Here is an 18,880-nt window from a genome sequence, read left to right as displayed (position 1 = left end):
CACACACGCACACACACACACACCCCCACACCCCCACACACACATGGTAAAGTTAAAGTTCTATTAGTTTTCACACGTCTGGTTCTGTGAAATTTGTTCTCCAGGGGGAGCAGTTTTTTAAAGTCTTTGGATTTCAACTCACAACTGGGTCTGCCACAATTAATCGACTATTAAAATAGTCGATGACTAATTTAATAGTCGATTAGTCGTTACTTTCTGTTATATGGAGTCAGAGTTTAGTAAGTCTTTAGTAAGTCTCTTTCAGCTTAGCAGGCGTCACATTGAAGGAGAACTTCTCTGTTTTGGATTTATTTCTCTGACTCTCCTCTTGATTCTTCTGCAGAGAATCGTCCCCAAAGTGGAGTTCTTGGATCTGAGCTATAACAAGCTGACCTCAGTGGAGAACCTTCAGGTATGTACCAGAATAACAGACTTTGATACCTTTAATCATCTTTAAAGCAAACATTTCTGCAACACCTCGGCTCTTTTACACAAGTCACTGAATTCCAAAAAGATCTACAGCCCAAGACTCAAACTGAGAAACCATAAAAACAGATAAATCAGAAAATCTGTGGAGAAACGGTATTAAAACCTGCATTTTCTGGATTAGAAACCCATTTTCTTCTATAATCTGTGGCTGTTGGTTTTTTTCAGGTGATTTATGAATACTTTGTATGATCACGTAAACTAAGGCTGGGTTGATAAAACAGATTCAAATTGATCTAAACTTATTAGATCAGTAATCGATCCATAAAAATAGAGATCAATCGGGCACATAAAGCTAAAGTCTGCTAGCTTGATGCTAACGTATAATGGAATTTCCCATAGAACGGCTAATGCTAACGCTTCATTGACCTAAACATGCATTACTGACTAAATGAACATCTTTATAAACTCACAGAAATTAATTTTGAGTCTTTTAAGAAAATATTTTTAACAATTTGTGGTCTAAAACACTGTTTTTGATCATTCTTTGCTTATTCCTTTTGATAAAAGTGCACTACTATAGCGTGATCGCCAACTAGTGGCCAAACTGAAACGCCCTCCAGGAGAAGCAGAACAATTGTTGGAGCTTCTCCGTTTGACAATCATTGTAACACTACAGTATGTGAACTAGATCAGAATATTATGAAAATCTTCAAAACATATATAGATTGAATTGAGTTGATCAAAAGAATAAAAAATAGAAATCAGAATCGATTCAGGAAATCATCGATACCCAATCCTAAAGTAAACCAGTTCGTTAAAAAAATAAAATCTGTCGTCTCTGTGAAACTTGGATTGCTGACCTTTAGTATTAGTAGTAGATATTTATAGTAGTAGATAGTATAGTAGTAGATATTTGTAGTAGTAGACAGTAGCATATATTTGTAGTCCTAGATAGTAGTTGTATATAGTAGCATATATCTGTAGTTGTAGTAGATGGTACTACTAGTAGTTGATGGTTGTTGATAGTAGTACATATTTGTAGTAGATATTTGTAGTAGTAAATGGTAGCAGATATTTCTAGTAGTTTTTGTAGTAGTAGTAGATAGTAGTAGATATTTGTAGTAGTAGATAATAGTAGTAATAGATAATAGTAGATATTTGTAGTAGTAGATAATAGTAAGTAAGTAAGTAAGTACATTTATTTATACAGCACCTTTCACAGATAAAATCACAAAGTGCTTTACACAGCAAACAATAGGAGAAAAATAAAACAGATTAAAACAATAAATAAAACATAATACAGTACAAACTAACCAAAAGCTCTTTTAAAAAGCAGCGTTTTTAGCTGTTTCTTAAAAGCCTCGACATTGTGAGTCAGGCGGAGGGATAAGGGCAGGGCGTTCCACAGTCTTGGGGCTACTGCTTGAAAAGAGACGTCACCTCGAGTTTTATAACGAGTCTTTGGGACTCTAAGAAGGTTCAAAGCTGAGGATCGCAGGGAGCGGCTAGCGACATACGGTACAAGTAGCTGGGAAATATAACCAGGTTCCTGCCCATTAAGAGCTCTAAAAATCAGAACTAAGATTTTAAAATCAATTCTAAAAGTAATGGGTAGCCAATGTAAAAAAGATAAAACAGGTGAAATATGAGCCCTTCTGCTGGATCCAGTTAAAAGCCTAGCAGCTGCATTTTGCACCAGCTGAAGGCGATGTACTGTGGACTGATTAAAACAAGTAAAAAGGGAATTACAATAGTCTAAACGAGATGAAATAAAAGCATGGACCACAGTCTCCAGGTCAGCCTTGGTTACAATTTTTCTCAGCTTAGAAATATTTCTCAGGTGGTAAAAACAGTTCTTGACCAAATGTTTTGAATGATTTTTGAAGGACAAAGACTGGTCAAACATTACTCCGAGGTTTCTGAGGGTAGGTTTGCAGGAGGAGCCGAGGGGGCCTAAGTGATGTTTAATGGAGTTGACTTGATGCTCGGGGGCAATTATCAGGGTTTCTGTTTTCTTTTCATTTAGTTGAAGATAATTGAGACTTAGCCAGTCTTTGATGCATGAGAGGCAAAGTAATAAGTCATCTAACTTATGAAACTCAGACTCACTAAAAGAGCAGTACAGTTGGAGGTCATCAGCGTATAAATGGTAAGACACATTTTTAAAACTACTAATAATATTTCCAAGAGTGTTGATATACAAAAGAAATAGGATTGGACCAAGAACTGAGCCCTGGGGGACACCATGCAACAAGTGGGCGGCTTCAGATAATAAACCATTTGCATACATGATAGTAGTGATAGATAGTAGGAGATATTTGTAGTAGTAGTAGTAGATATTAGTAGATATTTGTCGATAGTAATGGATGTTTTCCACTCTACTTGCTGAATCTCTCCATACCTCTAAAACCTCAGATCCAGAACAGAATGTCTTTCATCCGTTGGGTTCCTTCTGTCCGCCTCTCTCTGCTCCAGCATCTGTATAACCTGGTCCATGTGGACCTGTCCTTCAACAACATCCGAGTGCTGGAAGCCGCTCACACCCGACTGGGGAACATCAAAACGCTGAGCCTGGCCGGGAACCAGCTGGAGAGTCTGAGCGGCCTTTCAAAGCTCTACTCACTGGTCGATCTGGACCTCAGCCATAACCAGCTGGCCCAGGTAACCAGAACCAGAGAGCCCAGATACCAAAGGAGCTTTGATACAATGTGCAGTGAGCTAAATACCATCTATGTTCCTGTAGTGTTCAAACCCAGAGGATTGTTTTGGATCTAGAATTAGTGAATTGAGGTGAAACCATCATCCTCTCTTATTGTGGCTGTTTGTCATATTTTCAGTTGGAGGAGATCCGAAACATCAGCTCCCTGCCGTGCCTGGAGAAGCTCAACCTGTCCAGTAACCCCATCTGCATCGACCCGGACTACAGAACCAAAGTTCTGGCCCAGTTTGGAGACCGTGCAGCCGAGGTAGGACCGCAGAATGACGGATGGGTGACTTCTCCGACACCAACACTGCTGCCATCGTTTGGTGTCCTCTGTGCTCTCAGGTCTGTCTGGACTGTAGACCAACGGTGGAGCGGGAACTGGACACCGTGGAGGTTCTAAAAGCCCTCCAGAAAGCCAAAGAGGTCAAAGATCGCATGAGCAGCTCAGACAAGAAGGTAACGGCGAATCACATCTGCCATACCTGACGATGACTGACCTCTGAGAGTCTGTGATGTCTGCCTGCACTTCAGCCCAGTGAGGAGACCAAGCTGTCTGCTGCTCCGCCTCCTGCCTCCTCCTCTGCCCTCCCCTCTGCTGCTCCGCCTCCTGCCTCCTCCTCTGCCCTCCCCTCTGCTGCTGACTCCTCCTCTTCCCATCAGACCCAGGAGGACAGCCCCTCCAGTCAAGGTAACCAAGTATGTATCCTGCTGCAACAGCAGAAGTTATGTTTGTTACATGAAGTTATGTTTCTTCTTTTGGAAACTTGAAGCTGAAGAGACCGAAGTGAATGTTGACAAAATATACTTTTATGGAGAGTGAAATATTGGAAGTTATTTAAGGTTTAAGTTGATTTATCACATGTAATGCTGTATATCTAGTTCATTATTATATTATAAAGTTACAGTTTTAAAGTTTTAAAATGTAGTTTTCAATAAATGTTGATCCTGTTTTGCCTAATGTGTGTTTTGTTTTTCCCTCCTGTCCGATTGAGTTTCCCTTTAAAGGATAACTCCACTAGGATGGGATGGTTTTAGTTTTAGAATGACTATAACTCAGGAACATTTTAAACTGTAAAGTATTCCGTAAACTCTATTTTCACTCCCTCAAGAGTCCCAGAGTGACAGAGTCGGGTTTTGGTTGAGTGTGGAGCAGGAGAACGATTAGAGGTTCATTCAGTGACGCTCCTCCAGCTCCATCCACAGTACAGATGTTGTATCCTGGATCAGACTGTGATCAGCCCCAAAGAGGTCAGTGACCAACCCTCTCTGTGTCTTCTTGTTGTGGAGGTGATGATCCCAGCAGAAGCTGCAGTGGCTGCGCAGCCAGCAGGCCTTCAAACCAGCGAACCGCTCCCGTCTGCAGACACAGCGCAGGTGAGACACGGCGAAACCGACAGCGTGGAAAAACGGGATTATTTAACAAGAAGAAACTTTCACTTTTACATCTGTGTAGAAACGGTGCAGATGACAACAAAACGATCTGTAATTAATACACAATACATTTAGAATGCTGCTATTTTGAAAACAAACTTAAATTCAATAACAAACTTTAACTTTAAAGAGACTTTTAAAAGATGAAAACTACAAGCAGAGAAAGTAATCCAAACATATTGTGAAGGTAAAACAGACGGATAAACATTTAGCATGAAATTCCACTATTTCAGTTGAAATTGTGTTTATATCAAATAAAATGCATATATTTAGGTTAACATCAGTGACTTAATGGAAATAACCACAAACGATTTTGAGGTTTGAGGAACACATGTTCTCATAAAACGTGTTGAATCACAACTAAACGGTGTAGGAACATGTGCTTTAAATGTAACAGTGAACAGATGTGATAATAGATGTGATCAGTCAGTCGTCTGACGTGGATTATGGAGGATTGATAAAACTCTTCATGTAGTGTCAGGTGGTTGAAAACCAGTTTATCTAAGATCATCTCAGAGAAGTTAAGTTTGACAAACAGTTTCTGCTCCACTGTTAGCGTGTTTGTGAATGAATGAAGCTTTATTTATTTAATGTTCTTTTAGGGGTATCAAAGTACTTCACAATGAAATAAAGACAGAACAGAAAAAAGTTAAATTTAGGAAAATTAAGACCAAAATTAAAACAGCATAAAATTACAAAAATCAGTCAGCGATGAAAAAGAGATAAGAATGCAATAAAATAATTTCTGTACTAATGCGATCTTTTCTCATACTGGAGAAATGTCTCATTTACTCAAATATATTAAACGGTTGCATCATGATAGGAACTTTGTTTGTGAATATTCCAGAATAAAAAAAATTCTCCTCCTCAGAAAACAAAAAAAGCTTTTGGGAAGGATTGATGAAATTGGTTGAATAAAGTCTCTGCAGCTTTTATTTAGTTTAATTCTTAGTTTTTCTCCAAACTCTCCTGGATGTTGAGCAGAAAGATCCGTCCATAGTTCTGCTGAGAATGTGGGCTGTGGTTCTGATTGTGCTGAAATCAAAGCTCATAATCAGTTGGATAACGTTTTCTTTTTTTTCTGATACTGTTGTTGTAACAGATGTGAAGATGTCCTTCAAAACAACAAGAGTAGTTATAGATAGCACCATTCTGAATAGCATGTTTTGTGTCTGTAATGTTTTTGTGTTTTCCTGCAGGAGCAGAAAGTCACTCCGTCTGAACCACCATCGGCCTCTGCTCCAGCAGCTGCTGACCGCTCAGTGTGAGACTTCTTCCTCCTCAGTGCTGCTGATCTCTGGATTCTGAATTTGATCCCCAATCCTTATCGTTATTCCTGAGTGGCTAAGAAAACTTGTCTTTGGTTTGTAATCAGAAGGTTTTTGTGTGAAACTGCAGCCTGAACAGCTGCTGTCCTGCTGCTTCTCTTATTAGCTCCGCCCTCACTCCACACCTGATCCAGGTGATGGGCAGCAGGAGCAGCAGAGATCTTCAAGCAGGATAAAAGCTCTGCAGGCCTGGAGTTCATGCTGCTGTCCATTCTAAGAGTAATAAATCAATAATCGATCCATCAAAGTAGAGATTGATCTAATTCAAAATGCTAAAGTCCACTAGCTTGATGCTAACCTATAATGGGATTTCCCATAGGACGGCTAATGCTAACACTCGTAGTTGCTGACTAAATGAACATCTTTAGATTAATTTTCTAAACTCTTTTAAGGAGATATTTTTAAATTAACCATTTATGGTCTAAAGCAGTGTTTTTTTTCTTCATTCTTTCTTCTTCTTCTGGAATAAAGTGGACTGATATAATGTGATCGCCACCTAGTGGCCAAACTGAAACGTCCTCCAGGAGAACCAGAACAATTGTTGGAGTTTCTGTAGAGAATCCATGTAACTCTGTATGATATTAACAATCTAATTATTATTAGACTTATAATTTTTACAGTATGTGAACTGGATCAGATTAATATGAAAATCATCAAAACATATTGATTATTAATGTATTTCTAAACGTGTCTAAATGTGTAAACTCAACAGTTTGTTTTCTCCAGTTTCACCTTTTCCCAGCATGCTCTCTGTTTATTAAAGCTCCGTTCCTCCGTGTGTCATACCAGAGTCAGCAGATTGTACTAACCTCATATTACGTTCTCATATCTACTGAATTCAAACTCACCAAACCTGAAATCCTTCGTGTTTTTCTTGCAGTTGTGACCCGTTATCCTCCAGTCCGGTCCAGAGTCCTTGTTCCCTGTGCAGCTCCGCCCTCTGTCCTCTGCTGCCCTCTCACCTGTTCTCTCTGTCATCCAACCAAGACTTCATCACCCAGCTCTCCCAGCACCTCCGCTCTGCACTCCGGGAGCAGGAGACCACGGAGGAGGAGCTGGAGAGGAGCTCCGACTCTAGTAGTGGCCAAGTTCGTCTGGAGAAAGCTGATTTCGGCAGCTCCAGGTAACTCCAGGAGTTTCCTGGAAAGTTTGACCTGCTTTATGTGATTTTAGGTTTTTCAGAAATCAAGTTCATCAGAATGTTCAAATATTTCCTGTTCAAACTTCAAAACGCTGGAGGTCATGTTCATGTCAGACATGTTTTTAGGAGGTCCAACGTTTGTGCTGATGTCACATGACTGCACCTGCCTGGTTTATAGGACACTGAGGCAGAGAGACCAGATTCATGGATCTGGATCTGGATCTGGAGGGTTGGAGAACATGAAGGTTGAAGCATCGTTGAACAGTTTATGTTCAGATGTCTGGTTGGTTTCCTAACCACCAACTAGATCTGCCTGAAATGGGATGTTTCAGTTTTCCTGCTTCTCAGTCAGATCCCAGAGCGTGGACTTGGTCCGTCTTCTGCTCTTCTTCCTGAAACAAAGTCTGAAGCGTCTCTGCAGAATCGTGTCTGCAGACATTATGAAAACGTATTTGCAGAGCGAATGCGACTGATTGGTAGAGCTGTCAAATGAATGCGTTAATCACAATTAACTTATTACAGACATTTCAAGTGTTATTTTCTTAAATCTCTTTAATCTCATTTTTGTGTCGGATGGTTCCTTTCCTTGTTCTGCTCACCTGGAGGAGCATTTTATCCCAGTCATACTATGGTTATTTAAGAAAGGGAAATATAAAAAAATATGCTATATGCTATATTTTTAGGTTTAAATAGTTATTTACAAAAGCCAACTGTTTATTGCGTGATGCATTATGTTGTCATGGTAACGGGTTCAGCGTGTGAGGTACTGCGTTCTGCTCTTGAGAACGACGATCGTCATGATTAGTTAGAAAAAAGCATCATTTTAGAGGCAGCGTTCCCCTCTTAACGCTTGTTTTGTCCAGATGATGAATCAAAAGTTTATTTTAAAACAAAATAAAGTCTAAATAGTTCCACTCCTCCACTGTATTTTATCTCTTCCTTCTTAAATTCTCGTTTCTGGTTCATCCCAGTCTTTAAAAACATCAAATTCACCCATATACGTTAAATGAACCTATAAAATCCCATCCATGTCTTTTCTACTGTCTTGCTGTTGTGATAAACTGGAATAAAGTACATCAATATTTGAATTATGTTTTAAGAAGGAATTATGTTTTAGATTACTCAGAAAAGTTTTCCTGCTGTTTTTTGACGTAGTAAATTAGAGAACTCTGGACCTGATGTTTATTTATTTATTTTGTTATTTGTTCAAGATTGAAAAAAACACCCCCCTCGGTGGGGTCAAAGTGAAGGTTAGAAGTCATTTTTAATAAAAAAAACAACCTTTTAAAGCCGTCATTTAGTTTTATTTTGATCTTTTACTGCCACACAATGTCAAACGTGGATAAAATATCTTAAAATTAAGCTTTTAACAGCAATTAATGGGTTAAAACTTTATGTTTCAATTTTTGGAATCAGAACAGAGACTGGTTTTTCATCTTTGTTGGTGTTTGATGCTCCTCACAGTCTGGGGTCCAGAGACGGATACTTTGAGATGGGACTGGATGATTCAGTGGAAGAGCCGCTAAGCTCCTCCCCCTCGGCGCTCCCTGCTCCTGCGGTTGAGGAGCCCAGCGGCCTCCAGGAGCAGGAGAGGGAGGAGGTCCAAGTCCTCAGGGTTCTGTGGTGCTGCTGTGTTCGAGTGGAGGAAGAGCAGAGGCAGAGCGCGGCGTGTCTGGTGCTGACCAGCCAGTACCTGAGCCTGCTGTTCCTGTCACATGACGTCGTCTGGACCAATCAGGACTCAGGTGACAAACTCTGGAGGATTTCTGAACGCCACACACTTTATCACCACAAACACAATCCACCTGGACTTTCTAGATGAGTATTCATAAAGACGAAACTAGAAATTAATACATTCGTTATAGATAACCATGTGTCAAAGTCAAGGCAAGTCAAGATCAGATGAAGTGGGAAAAAAAGCATTTAGTCAGATTCTGAGATTCTGTGAGTTTATGCACTAAAAAGCTGAGAGGTTTATAACAGACGCACTTCAACTGCAAGAAAATATAAAAAAATAAAGAATCTAGAAAATCACATTGTCTGATTTTTATGTATATTGGAGGAGAAAATCGTTTGACATCTCACATGTGGAACTGAGCGGAGCTGCAGTTTTAACCCAGAGTCCTTCGTCTGCAGACCAGCAGCAGAGTCTGTCTGTGGAGAAGCTGCTGTCGTCCCTTCAGATGGACTTCCTGCTGCCGTTCTCCCAGCTGCTGCTGTCCTTCAGCACCGCGCTCTCCCATTCCTGCTTCTCTCTCGGGCTCCACGCCGGTCCGACCCGCTGGTACATCTTCTCTGAGGCCGAGGAGGTCCAGCAGACCAGAGCCCAGTTGAGCGTCCTGCTCCAGGTCTGCACCTCATGGCAGCTCGGGGGGGGTGGGGGGTCTCCTGCTTCCAAAGGAGACTTCTGGTGGAAATGTTGTGTGTTTGGGCTGAACAGGCAGGGATGCATCCAGAGCTGGAACCTAAACTGAAGGCCGTCTCGTTTGTTGCAGGCAGTCGAGTCTCCGAGCAAACCGAGGAACAGCCCCCTCCCCAAGCCCCTCCCACAGCTCCTCCCACAGCTCCTCCCACAGCTCCTGCCCCCATCCTGGGAGCAGGAGGAGCGTCTGGGAGCTCAGGGAGGATATCCTGTGCACCTCCTTCTCTCCTCGTCATCATCATCTCCCTCAGAGGACCCCGGCCCCCCCTCGCTCCTCTTCCTCACAGACGAACAGCTCTGGGTGATGAAGGTGGACTTTGCAGATCTGGCTCAAAGGGAAAGCAGCGAGTCGGACCTTCATCAGTCCTCCTCATCCTGGTGCAGACTGGCTGGCGTTCCACTGGGCTCGGTCGCGCTGCACCCCAGACAGAGAGACGCTGGGTCAGGGGGTCCAACCCAAAGGTGCCCCCATCCACAGCACGTCCACAGGTGCTGCAGACAGCAGGGACTCCAGCACACTCCAATCTTCACTCTCTACAGATAGTTTTGGATTGTAGCGCACATTTAGAATCTTTTAGTTTTCTCATAAATGATAACGAGCTTCATGGATGAGTTCTGGTTCTGCTGACTGACCAGGAACGGATTTTAAACGGTCCTCAAAAATCAGTCCAAAGTTTTAGGATGACTTTGCTGAACTATGAAGTCAAATCAGGATCAGGTTGAAAAACAAGATTGAAAATGTGAAAAAATAATAATGAAATCTTGAAGGAACTACTGAAAATTTGGGAAAAAAAGTAAATATGAAACCTGAATTAAAAACTCATTAAAACTTAAAAAAAAGAAAAAGAAAATTTAATGCAAACAGAGAAAAAAAATAGTTGGAAGTTCAAATAAATACTTGTTTTTTGGCTACAGTTTTTTTTTTTCTTTAATTCAAGTTTCAAATTACATTTTTTTTCACATTTTCAACATTTCTTTCATGTTTTTAATATTATTTTTTCAAACATTCAATAAATATTTTTCTAATTATCTATATTTCAAGTTTTCAACTAATTTTTTTTCAAATGTTCCATTTTTATTTTTCAATATTTCCTTTTACGTTTTCAATATTATTTTTTTCAAATGTTCATTATTATTTTGTCACCTTTTTAAACATTTCTTTCGTCTTCAATAGTATTTTATTCAAATTTTCAATCCTGTTTTTCACATTTAAAATATTTATTTCAAGTTTTCAGTATTTTTTTTCCAATTTTTATTTTTAAATTTCCAAAAACCGTTTTCCAAATTCTCCATCTTGTCTTTCATTCACTTCGACCTGATCCTGATCTGACCCCATACCACACGTCTTGATGGATCATTGTGAATCTGTTTTTACTGCTGTGTTTTCCTCAATGTGTCTTATAATCCTCAACTATGTACGTAAATGTGATCCGTCCGCTCTTCCTCCAGCGGTCTGACCTCCATCCCTTTTCCAGGACTGGTCACTGTGTGGAGCTGCTGCTCCAGGGTCAGAGGCAGCTGCTCCTCTTCCCCCTGACCCAGGACAGGAGCTCCTTCCTGGAGGCTCTGGAGCACAGAAAAGCCTCTCTGGGGGGGCTGCAGACGTTGGCTTTGCCCCCTCTGCAGCCCGGCAGGTGCTGCTCACAGCCAGGTGAGGAGCAGCTTCCAAGCTTTGGTCCTTTTGGTCACGTTGGTTTGATGTCAGCTGATCGTCGTCGTTTTCTCAGGCTGTCGCAGGTCCTCCAACCAGAGCTGCTCCACGAGCGACGCCGCTCAAACACTCAGCAGGTAGACGCACTTCTGACTCCCAGCTGATGCTGGAATGTTGTTCAGCGTGTGTTCTCTTCCAGCTTCCTCCAGACTGCAGTGGCGTGTTAGAAGACTGTGTGCACTCGCACAGACAGGTGCTATGGTGGATCCATGCTAATGGAGCTTAGCAGGTCTTAGCTGCTTAGAAACATGAACACAAGTAAAGCTCAATTCAAGTCTCCTTCACTGCTTCAGTTTATGATTTAACGTTTGTCTCAAAAATCCTGAAAAACTCGTCTGACTGTTGAAGCCCTGAAAGTCCTGAAGACCCTCGGATTCAGAAGAAGACTTCCTCCACCAACAGAGCAGCTTCTCCTTTAGGCTTCGTCCTGCTTTCTGTCTGTGCAGATATGAGTCATCGTTCAGTCAGAGGAGGACTGTGGATTCTAGGGTGTCTTCTATGGAGCTAAATTGGGGCCAAAATTATTTAAAACCCAAATAAAAAACTAGAAGAAAATGTTGGTGTTTGGCCAAAAAAAGGTTAAATGTGTGACATTTCTTTTTGCTATTCTAAAGAAAACGTAATTATTTTCAGCTTTAAATGTTCTGTTTTTTTTAAGTTTCAAAATTCAAAATGTTAATTTCAAAACTTTTCTTTCACTTTAAACTCTTTTTTTTTTTTCTCCCAATCTGAAAAACGTGTGGTGACAGAAGCTCCGCCCTCACGGGTCCATTTCATTTTTCTATGGACCTACGACCACCAGGGGACCAGAAACGGTTCCAGTCGGTCCTGATTAACAGGTCCATTTTGTAATGGAAACACTCAAAAGTCCAGTCTGGCCCGGTCCAGTCCGGTCTAGACCGCTCAGTGGAAACGAGGCTAAAGTGGACCCTGGTCCAGGACCAGGAACCGCTCTCTGACCCATCTTTGGAGGTGGTGTTGGTTCTGATCGGACTGAGCTTTGGTTCACTCTGAGTTTCCTCAGTCTGAATACAATCTGTGCTCAGAGTGAAATAATTGGCCCAAAACAGCCACCGTAGCCAGTGGTCACGTGATGCAAATGTAAAGAAACGGTTGTTGTTTCATCAGACCGTAAAAAGGGTCCAGCTGCTTCCTTGTTAGAACATTTATTTTAGCACTATTTTCTGACGTCATTCTAAAATCTATCTTGTAGTTTCTACCAGAACTCTCTTCAAAACGATGCTAAAACGCCACAACGATGAGACACAGAAACTTATCTAAACATGTTAGCATGAATGCAGGTTCATTAAAACAACTTTTACCGTGATCCACATTGATTCTCACTGTTTTCCCCGTCCCACCATCCGTCCGTCCTGTCAGAGGCGTCCTCAGGAACCGTCCTGCAGGGGGCAGCAGCAGTAAGAAGTGTTGAACCTGACGCTGAAACAGACGTTCAACTTTGATCAGTGAAATCTTGAGCTTGATTAACTGAACTGTCCTGATAAGGATTGTAAAGTGTACGACTTCCATCATTTCTGCCTCTCTTTGTTTTGCCCCGCCCCCTTAATTCCTGGCCAATGGCTGTAGAGATCTTTAGTCATGTGGTTTGTAACTGAATAGGCTGCTTGACAGAATACAGACCAAACTCAAAGTTCAGGACTCGGTCAGTCTGTATAATGTCTCCGTCTCTGTTCCCTGACGTGTTGCCATCTTCTCTGTCTTCAGCTGTGACTCCGCCCACCTTCTTGTGGAGGAAAACCCGCCGCCCCCCCACCTCATGGCCGGTCTCTGTCCAGCACTGAAGCTCCTGGCTGGACTTGGAGGTCAACAGCTGCTGAGCTTCTTCTGCAGATACATCGCTCTGGTGAGACTGTACCACTGCTGCCACAAACAGCAGGGGGCAGTGTTGGTCTGCTTCTGTGGAGGGGCATGATGAGGGCCGGCTTCCATCTTCTCTCTCGCTGTGTTCAGTCTGAGGCTGAGGAGCTGAGGCAGGTCATGTGGCTCTCCGTGCTTCTCTACCAATCCCCCCAAGTGGAGCTGCCCTGCTGCCTGCTGCTCTCCACCGACGCCATCTACTTCCTGCTGGCGGAGTCCGCCGGCCCGCCGGACCGCTGCTCAGGTACGGTCTTCTGTGAGCTCAGAGTTCTTTGAGTTTGAGAACTTTAGGTTCAGGTCATCTTTACCTTTTCTCAGAGTTAGATGCTTCCGCCTCAGGAGAGCCGGACGCCCGTCTGTGCCGCCGTCTGTCCGTCAGACTGTCGGAGCTGCTGGCGGTCAACGTGGGTCTGTTCGACCAGTTCTTCAGGGTTGTGGGTCAGTGGAAAAGTTTGACCGGTTTCCACAGACGACCAGCAGCTTGAACTCTCTGTCTCTGGCAGGACACTCGGCCAATCAGATTGTGAGCTGTCTGAGCAGGGACAGCTACGGGACGGGCGTCTTCCTGCAGGAGCTGATGTCCGTTCTCAGTCTGCAGCAGCAGCCCCCCCCCACCGAGCCGGCAGAGCAGGATTTCTACTCGCAGTTCACTGACACAGGCACAGGTGACCCTCGGGGATTTCACTCTTTACTTTCCACATAGATCAGGAGTGTCAAAGTCAGTCAAACAGGGGGCCAAAATTCAGAACACACCTGAGGTCGTGGGCCGAACAGGATAAACATCTACTGAACACTCTAAAACTACATTATAAAACTTTAAAACTGTAACTTTTTAACATAATTAGGAACTAGACTTATAGCATTACCTGTGATAATGCTAGTGTGAATGCTGGAAGCTGAATTTGGACAATGAAGATGCTGAAGCTGATAGCCAGCTAAAATATCAGCTAAATGCCAAATTAGCCTAAAAAGCTTAGGTTATCCAAAACAGCTAGCATGTAGCTAAAAAAAAACTAAACTTCAAAATAGCCTAAAAAACTAATAAAAGCCCAAATTAGCCAAAACCGCTAGCATGCAGCAGAAATATTAGCTAAATTCCAAAATAGCCTAAAAAATGGAAAAAGCCCAAATTAGCCAAAACCGCTAGCGTGTAGCTAAAATATTAGCAAAAAACCAAAATGGACTAAACAAAAAACTGAAAACAAGCCTAAATAAGCAAAGTTAGCTAGCATGTAGCTGAAACAATATCTAAACTCCAATATTACCTAAAAAACAGAAAAATGTCTAAATTAGCTAAAACAGCTAGCGTGTTGGTGAAATATTAGCTAAACTCCAATATTACCTAAAAAATTTAGTAAGTGCTAACATGGTCCAAAAAGCTGCAGAATGACAATTTTTAAACTTTAAAACTGTAACTTTTTAAAATAATTACTAATAATAAAAATGCAGGAATATTATTCCAGAATAAATCAACTTAAACCTTAAATAACTTTCAATATTTTACTCTCCATAAAAATATATTTTGTCAAAATTATACAAGTTAGAAATGAGCTCAAGATAACATCGGGTCATTAATAACACTAAAACAAAAATGATCTGGAGGGCCGGATCCGGCCCCCGGGCCTCGACTTTGACACATGTGACATATAGATATTGTAACGTAAAGAGAGACTACTCCAACCCTCTAGTACGATCTGTCTGCTCCTGCAGGTAAGATGCACAACTATGAGCTGATCCACAGCAGCAGGGTGAAGTTCATTTATCCCAGTGAGGAAGAGATGGGAGACTTGACTTTCATTGTGGCGGAGAGGAAGACTCCGGCCAGCGCCGCTGCTTCCTCCTCAGAGTCCTTCGACATTCTGCTGTACCTGCTGGTCTTTCAGGTGGGAGCTCCGCCCCTTTCTCAGGAGCCGCAGCCATCAGCTGAAGTCATCTGAAGGTTTCTGCTTCCTAACAGGTTCAGGTTCCTAGCCAGGAATCTGCTGGGTCCTCTTCTTCCTCCTTGCAGCCTGGCCCCGGTACCGCTCCGGTACTGCTGCCCAGAACTCTGATCCTCACCAGCTCAGATGTGTTCCTGCTGGACGAGGACTACATCAGCTATCCTCTGCCTGACTTTGCTAAGGAACCTCCTTCAAGGTGAGGACTTGCTAACCACTGCACCACTGTTCCGCCTCCAGTACACATCACAGTTGGTTATTTCTCCTCAATGATTGATCTGGAAATGATCGGTATTTCCACAATTTAAAAAGCACGCTGGTCCATGATAGACGCCGGTTCCCGATAGACGTCGGTCTCCGGTAGACGCCGGTCTCCGTTAGACGTCGGTCTCCGGTAGACGCCAGTCTCCGTTAGACGTCGGTCTCCGATAGACGCCGGTCTCCGATAGACGTCGGTCTCCGATAGACGCCGGTCTCCGATAGACGCCGGTCTCCGATAGACGTCGGTCTCCGATAGACGTCGGTCTCCGATAGACGCCGGTCTCCGATAGACTCCGGTCCCCGACAGACGCCGGTCCACGGTAGACGCCGGTCCCCGATAGACGCCGGTCCCCGATAGACGCCGGTCCCCGATAGACGCCGGTCTCCGATAGACGCCGGTCTCCGATAGACTCCGGTCCCCGGTAGACTCCGGTCCCCGGTAGACGCCGGTCCCCGATAGACGCCGGTCCCCGATAGACGCCGGTCTCCGATAGACGCCGGTCTCCGATAGACTCCGGTCCACGGTAGACGCCGGTCTCACTCAGTAGTTCTCTAACAAACACTGAATGCTCCAGAGGATTTTCACTCTGAGATTCGTCACAATCGAACGTTAACTGTTCTAAAAGCCTGAGTGAAGCCGCACGCTCTCCTTTCTGCCTGCAGGGAGCGCTACCGGTTCTGTGAGGCGCGAAGGATCCGGGATCTGGACCGGGTCTTGCTCGGATACCAGACGTACCCTCAAGCTCTGACCCTGGTGTTCGACGACCTTCCCGACCTGCTCTGCCGTCTCACCGTGGACCACTTCGCCATGAGCGGTGAGGAGGCCCCGCCCGGAGTGGGCGTGGCCAACAGGAGCCCAGAGAGCGAGGTGCAGTGGTGCATCTTCGTCCCCGGGGCCAGCAGCAGAGAGCGGCTCATCTCCGTCCTGGCTCGCCAGTGGGAGGCGCTGTGCAGCCGGGAGCTTCCAGTGGAGCTCACCGGCTGATTGGCCGGTTTTTCTGTCAGATGACCTCCAGGATTCCACCACCATGACAGCGGCTGCTCGCTTCGTTTGAATCAGGGACTTCTCACGTCTGCGTTTCAGCGAAGCGGCGCTGTGCTAGTTTTACAGATGGTTCTCAAATGTGAAGTTTCAGAGAATTTCGGGAAGATTTCTGGAGCTCGGCTCTTCACGCTCGCAGAGAGGAGCTTCCTGGAAGGACACGGACGATCCGTCCGGATCTGCCGGGTCCAACGTGGGCCGTGGTTTTTCTGTGCGTTCAGCGGAGTAACTCCAGGGATCTACTATCCTCCACTTTGTTCACTTTATGCTGAAACCAAAAGTCCTTCTGATGCTTCAGAGCAGTTTGTGGTCGATGAAGCGCACAAACCCCGCCGGGCCGCACAATCTGCTCCTCGGTCATGTGACTGAACTCTTTCTCCACATGTTGGTGCAGAACACGTGGAAGTTCTCCATCAGGGATCTGAGAGATTAAACTTCCTTTTTACATTTCCATCCCTTCATAAAGGTTTCTGTCTGCATCCTTCACCTCTGGGTTCTGTTGACGTGTTAGCAGAAACCCCAAACAGCCAAAAAGCCTCCATGTGTTACCATGGTTACATGGACAGTAACCGGGCGTGTCCTACCTGCTGCTAGTGTCCTGGATCAGGTGTAACCTGTCAATCAGCAGGTGGAGGAACTGTGGCTCACGTTGGAACAGCTGACTGGTTCAGAGCGGCACCAACAGGTCATGACTGGAACTTTGAGAAAGCAATAAAATCTCATCAAATCTAAGAGAGAAATGACCAAGTGATGCTGGGGACCGTTTACAACAAATGAAGCAGGTCTGAAGCAGGTCTACAGGAGGTCTACAGCAGGTCTACAGCAGGTCTACAGCAGGTCTGAAGCAGGTCTGAAGCAGGTCTACAGCAGGTCTACAGCAGGTCTACAGCAGGTCTGAAGCAGGTCTACAGCAGGTCTGAAGCAGGTCTACAGCAGGTCTACAGCAGGTCTACAGCAGGTCTGAAGCAGGTCTACAGCAGGTCTACAGCAGGTCTACAGCAGGAGTCTGTAACTCTGACAGAAACATTCAGGTTCTCACTGACAGACAAAATCTTCCTTCACCTTTTAAAATATAAGACACAGATTTGTGTTTAGGCCATTGTTACTACTATGATGAACATAAATAAATGTTGTTCATTTATCATGAATAAAACATAAACATGAAAGGAATATAGCCTTTTTTACTTTGTAGAAGGTTTTTTTTCCCACATTTTGTCAGTTTGTGATTCATCTAATATTTTAAATGCTAATATAAACAGCTTTGCCATCTACTGGGGATTGTTTGGCTGTTTGGGAATTTAGCTATTATTCCAGCTACATGCTAGCTGTTTTAGCTAAATTAGCTTTTTGAAGTTTTAAGCCTAATTTCAAATTTAGCTATTATTCCAGCTACATGCTAGCTGTTTTAGCTATTTTATCCTGTTTTAAGTTTTTTAGGCTACTTTGGAGTTTAGCTAATATTTCAGCTTCAAGCTAGCTGGTTTGGGGTAAATTGGACATTTTACCAGTTTTTTAGGCTAATTTGGCATTTTTAGCTTGCTATCAGCTTCAGCGTTTTCAGCCATCAGCTTCACTGTTTTTGGCTATTATTCCCATAGCGTCATCGCCGGTAATGCTATATATCTAGTTACTTTTTAACATTTAGAAACTTTTTTTTTCTTTAATGAAACACCCACAATGGAAGCGTGAAAGAGCCACATGAGGCTCCGGAGCTCCAAGTTGCAGACGCCTGGTCTGGTCTAAGCTGAGGGTTCTCACAGCTGTAAAAACTCCCATGAACATGTAACACCAGTAAGTTTAGAGGACTTCACTTTAAAATGTTTGTCTTGACCTTTTATGTGATCCAGGACAGTCACATGAAGCACACATACAGTCCTTTCATCGCACAGATCCGTTTGCTTACAGACTCTTCTTAATGCAGACTTCTGACCCGTTTAGCACTTTGTGTGGACTTCTGTTCTCGTACTGCATTTCTGTCTAGAAAAGAACTGCATCCACTGCTGTTGGATCGAAATGCTCTTTGAAATCAGCTGCTGGTCTCTGATGAATCCAAAAGTTCTGGTGTTTCCTTTTCTGAGCTGCAGAAACAGACATTTGTGAATTCTGCTTGACGTCCCCACAGTTTGTCTGGTGAACAACCAAAAGTTTCCTAAAATCAGGGGTGGCTTCCTCCTCTGGAAGGACCCGCATTTCAAACCTCCACCTGCCGTCTCTGCAGGTCACAGTATCCTCATCTCAGTTAACCCTTTAACACCTGGGGCGTCACCGGGGACGCTTAGCCTAAATATCTTTAACATACTGTAACTTTTCCACCGTTAACACAGCAATTAAAGCAGATTATGAAGGAGAAAGGCGCCGCTTTATGTCAGATGACATAAACACAGGAGCTAAAGGGTTAAATAACGAGTTTCTGGAATATCTTGTTTTTTTTTTCTCTGATGTTTTCATCTGTGTGTCGTCCTGTTGCAACTTTTTAAAGACCCGGACGGACATCAATTAACATTAATTAACTTTGTCTTTCAGTGTAAACCTTTTTTAATATTGTCTGTTGTTAATAAAATATTTGATAATGTGATCCAAAGTCTCTTGTTCTAAA

The 18,880-nt window shown here is 43.4% G+C and overlaps 1 protein-coding gene across 5 annotated transcripts in view; it reads left to right on the top strand.

Moving 5' to 3' along the window:
* nisch (nischarin) overlaps positions 1 to 18,859 on the top strand; it is a 24,824-nt gene extending 5,965 nt beyond the window's left edge. For 2 of the 5 annotated variants that reach the window (XM_024269701.2, XM_024269697.2), the window contains 20 exons: positions 344 to 412; positions 2,905 to 3,090; positions 3,267 to 3,395; positions 3,476 to 3,589; positions 3,665 to 3,829; positions 4,421 to 4,507; positions 5,764 to 5,828; positions 6,773 to 7,015; positions 8,498 to 8,778; positions 9,170 to 9,381; positions 9,529 to 9,944; positions 10,931 to 11,106; positions 11,183 to 11,243; positions 12,892 to 13,030; positions 13,138 to 13,288; positions 13,363 to 13,482; positions 13,548 to 13,709; positions 14,755 to 14,927; positions 15,002 to 15,180; positions 15,906 to 18,859. In XM_024269701.2, the coding sequence (XP_024125469.1) occupies positions 344 to 412; positions 2,905 to 3,090; positions 3,267 to 3,395; positions 3,476 to 3,589; positions 3,665 to 3,829; positions 4,421 to 4,507; positions 5,764 to 5,828; positions 6,773 to 7,015; positions 8,498 to 8,778; positions 9,170 to 9,381; positions 9,529 to 9,944; positions 10,931 to 11,106; positions 11,183 to 11,243; positions 12,892 to 13,030; positions 13,138 to 13,288; positions 13,363 to 13,482; positions 13,548 to 13,709; positions 14,755 to 14,927; positions 15,002 to 15,180; positions 15,906 to 16,227 (3,450 nt within the window). In that variant the 3' untranslated portion in view covers positions 16,228 to 18,859. The remainder of the gene's footprint in view (positions 1 to 343; positions 413 to 2,904; positions 3,091 to 3,266; positions 3,396 to 3,475; positions 3,590 to 3,664; positions 3,830 to 4,420; positions 4,508 to 5,763; positions 5,829 to 6,772; positions 7,016 to 8,497; positions 8,779 to 9,169; positions 9,382 to 9,528; positions 9,945 to 10,930; positions 11,107 to 11,182; positions 11,244 to 12,891; positions 13,031 to 13,137; positions 13,289 to 13,362; positions 13,483 to 13,547; positions 13,710 to 14,754; positions 14,928 to 15,001; positions 15,181 to 15,905) is intronic. The other 3 variants (XR_004947958.1, XM_024269699.2, XM_024269698.2) reach the window with 3 other exon arrangements.
* The last annotated feature ends 21 nt before the right edge of the window (positions 18,860 to 18,880 follow it).

This window comes from Oryzias melastigma, linkage group LG5 (genome assembly GCF_002922805.2).
Source record: "Oryzias melastigma strain HK-1 linkage group LG5, ASM292280v2, whole genome shotgun sequence".
Lineage (NCBI taxonomy): Eukaryota > Metazoa > Chordata > Actinopteri > Beloniformes > Adrianichthyidae > Oryzias > Oryzias melastigma.
The sequence above is the reverse complement of the archived record's forward strand: the minus strand, read 5'-3'. Positions and strand labels throughout refer to the sequence as shown.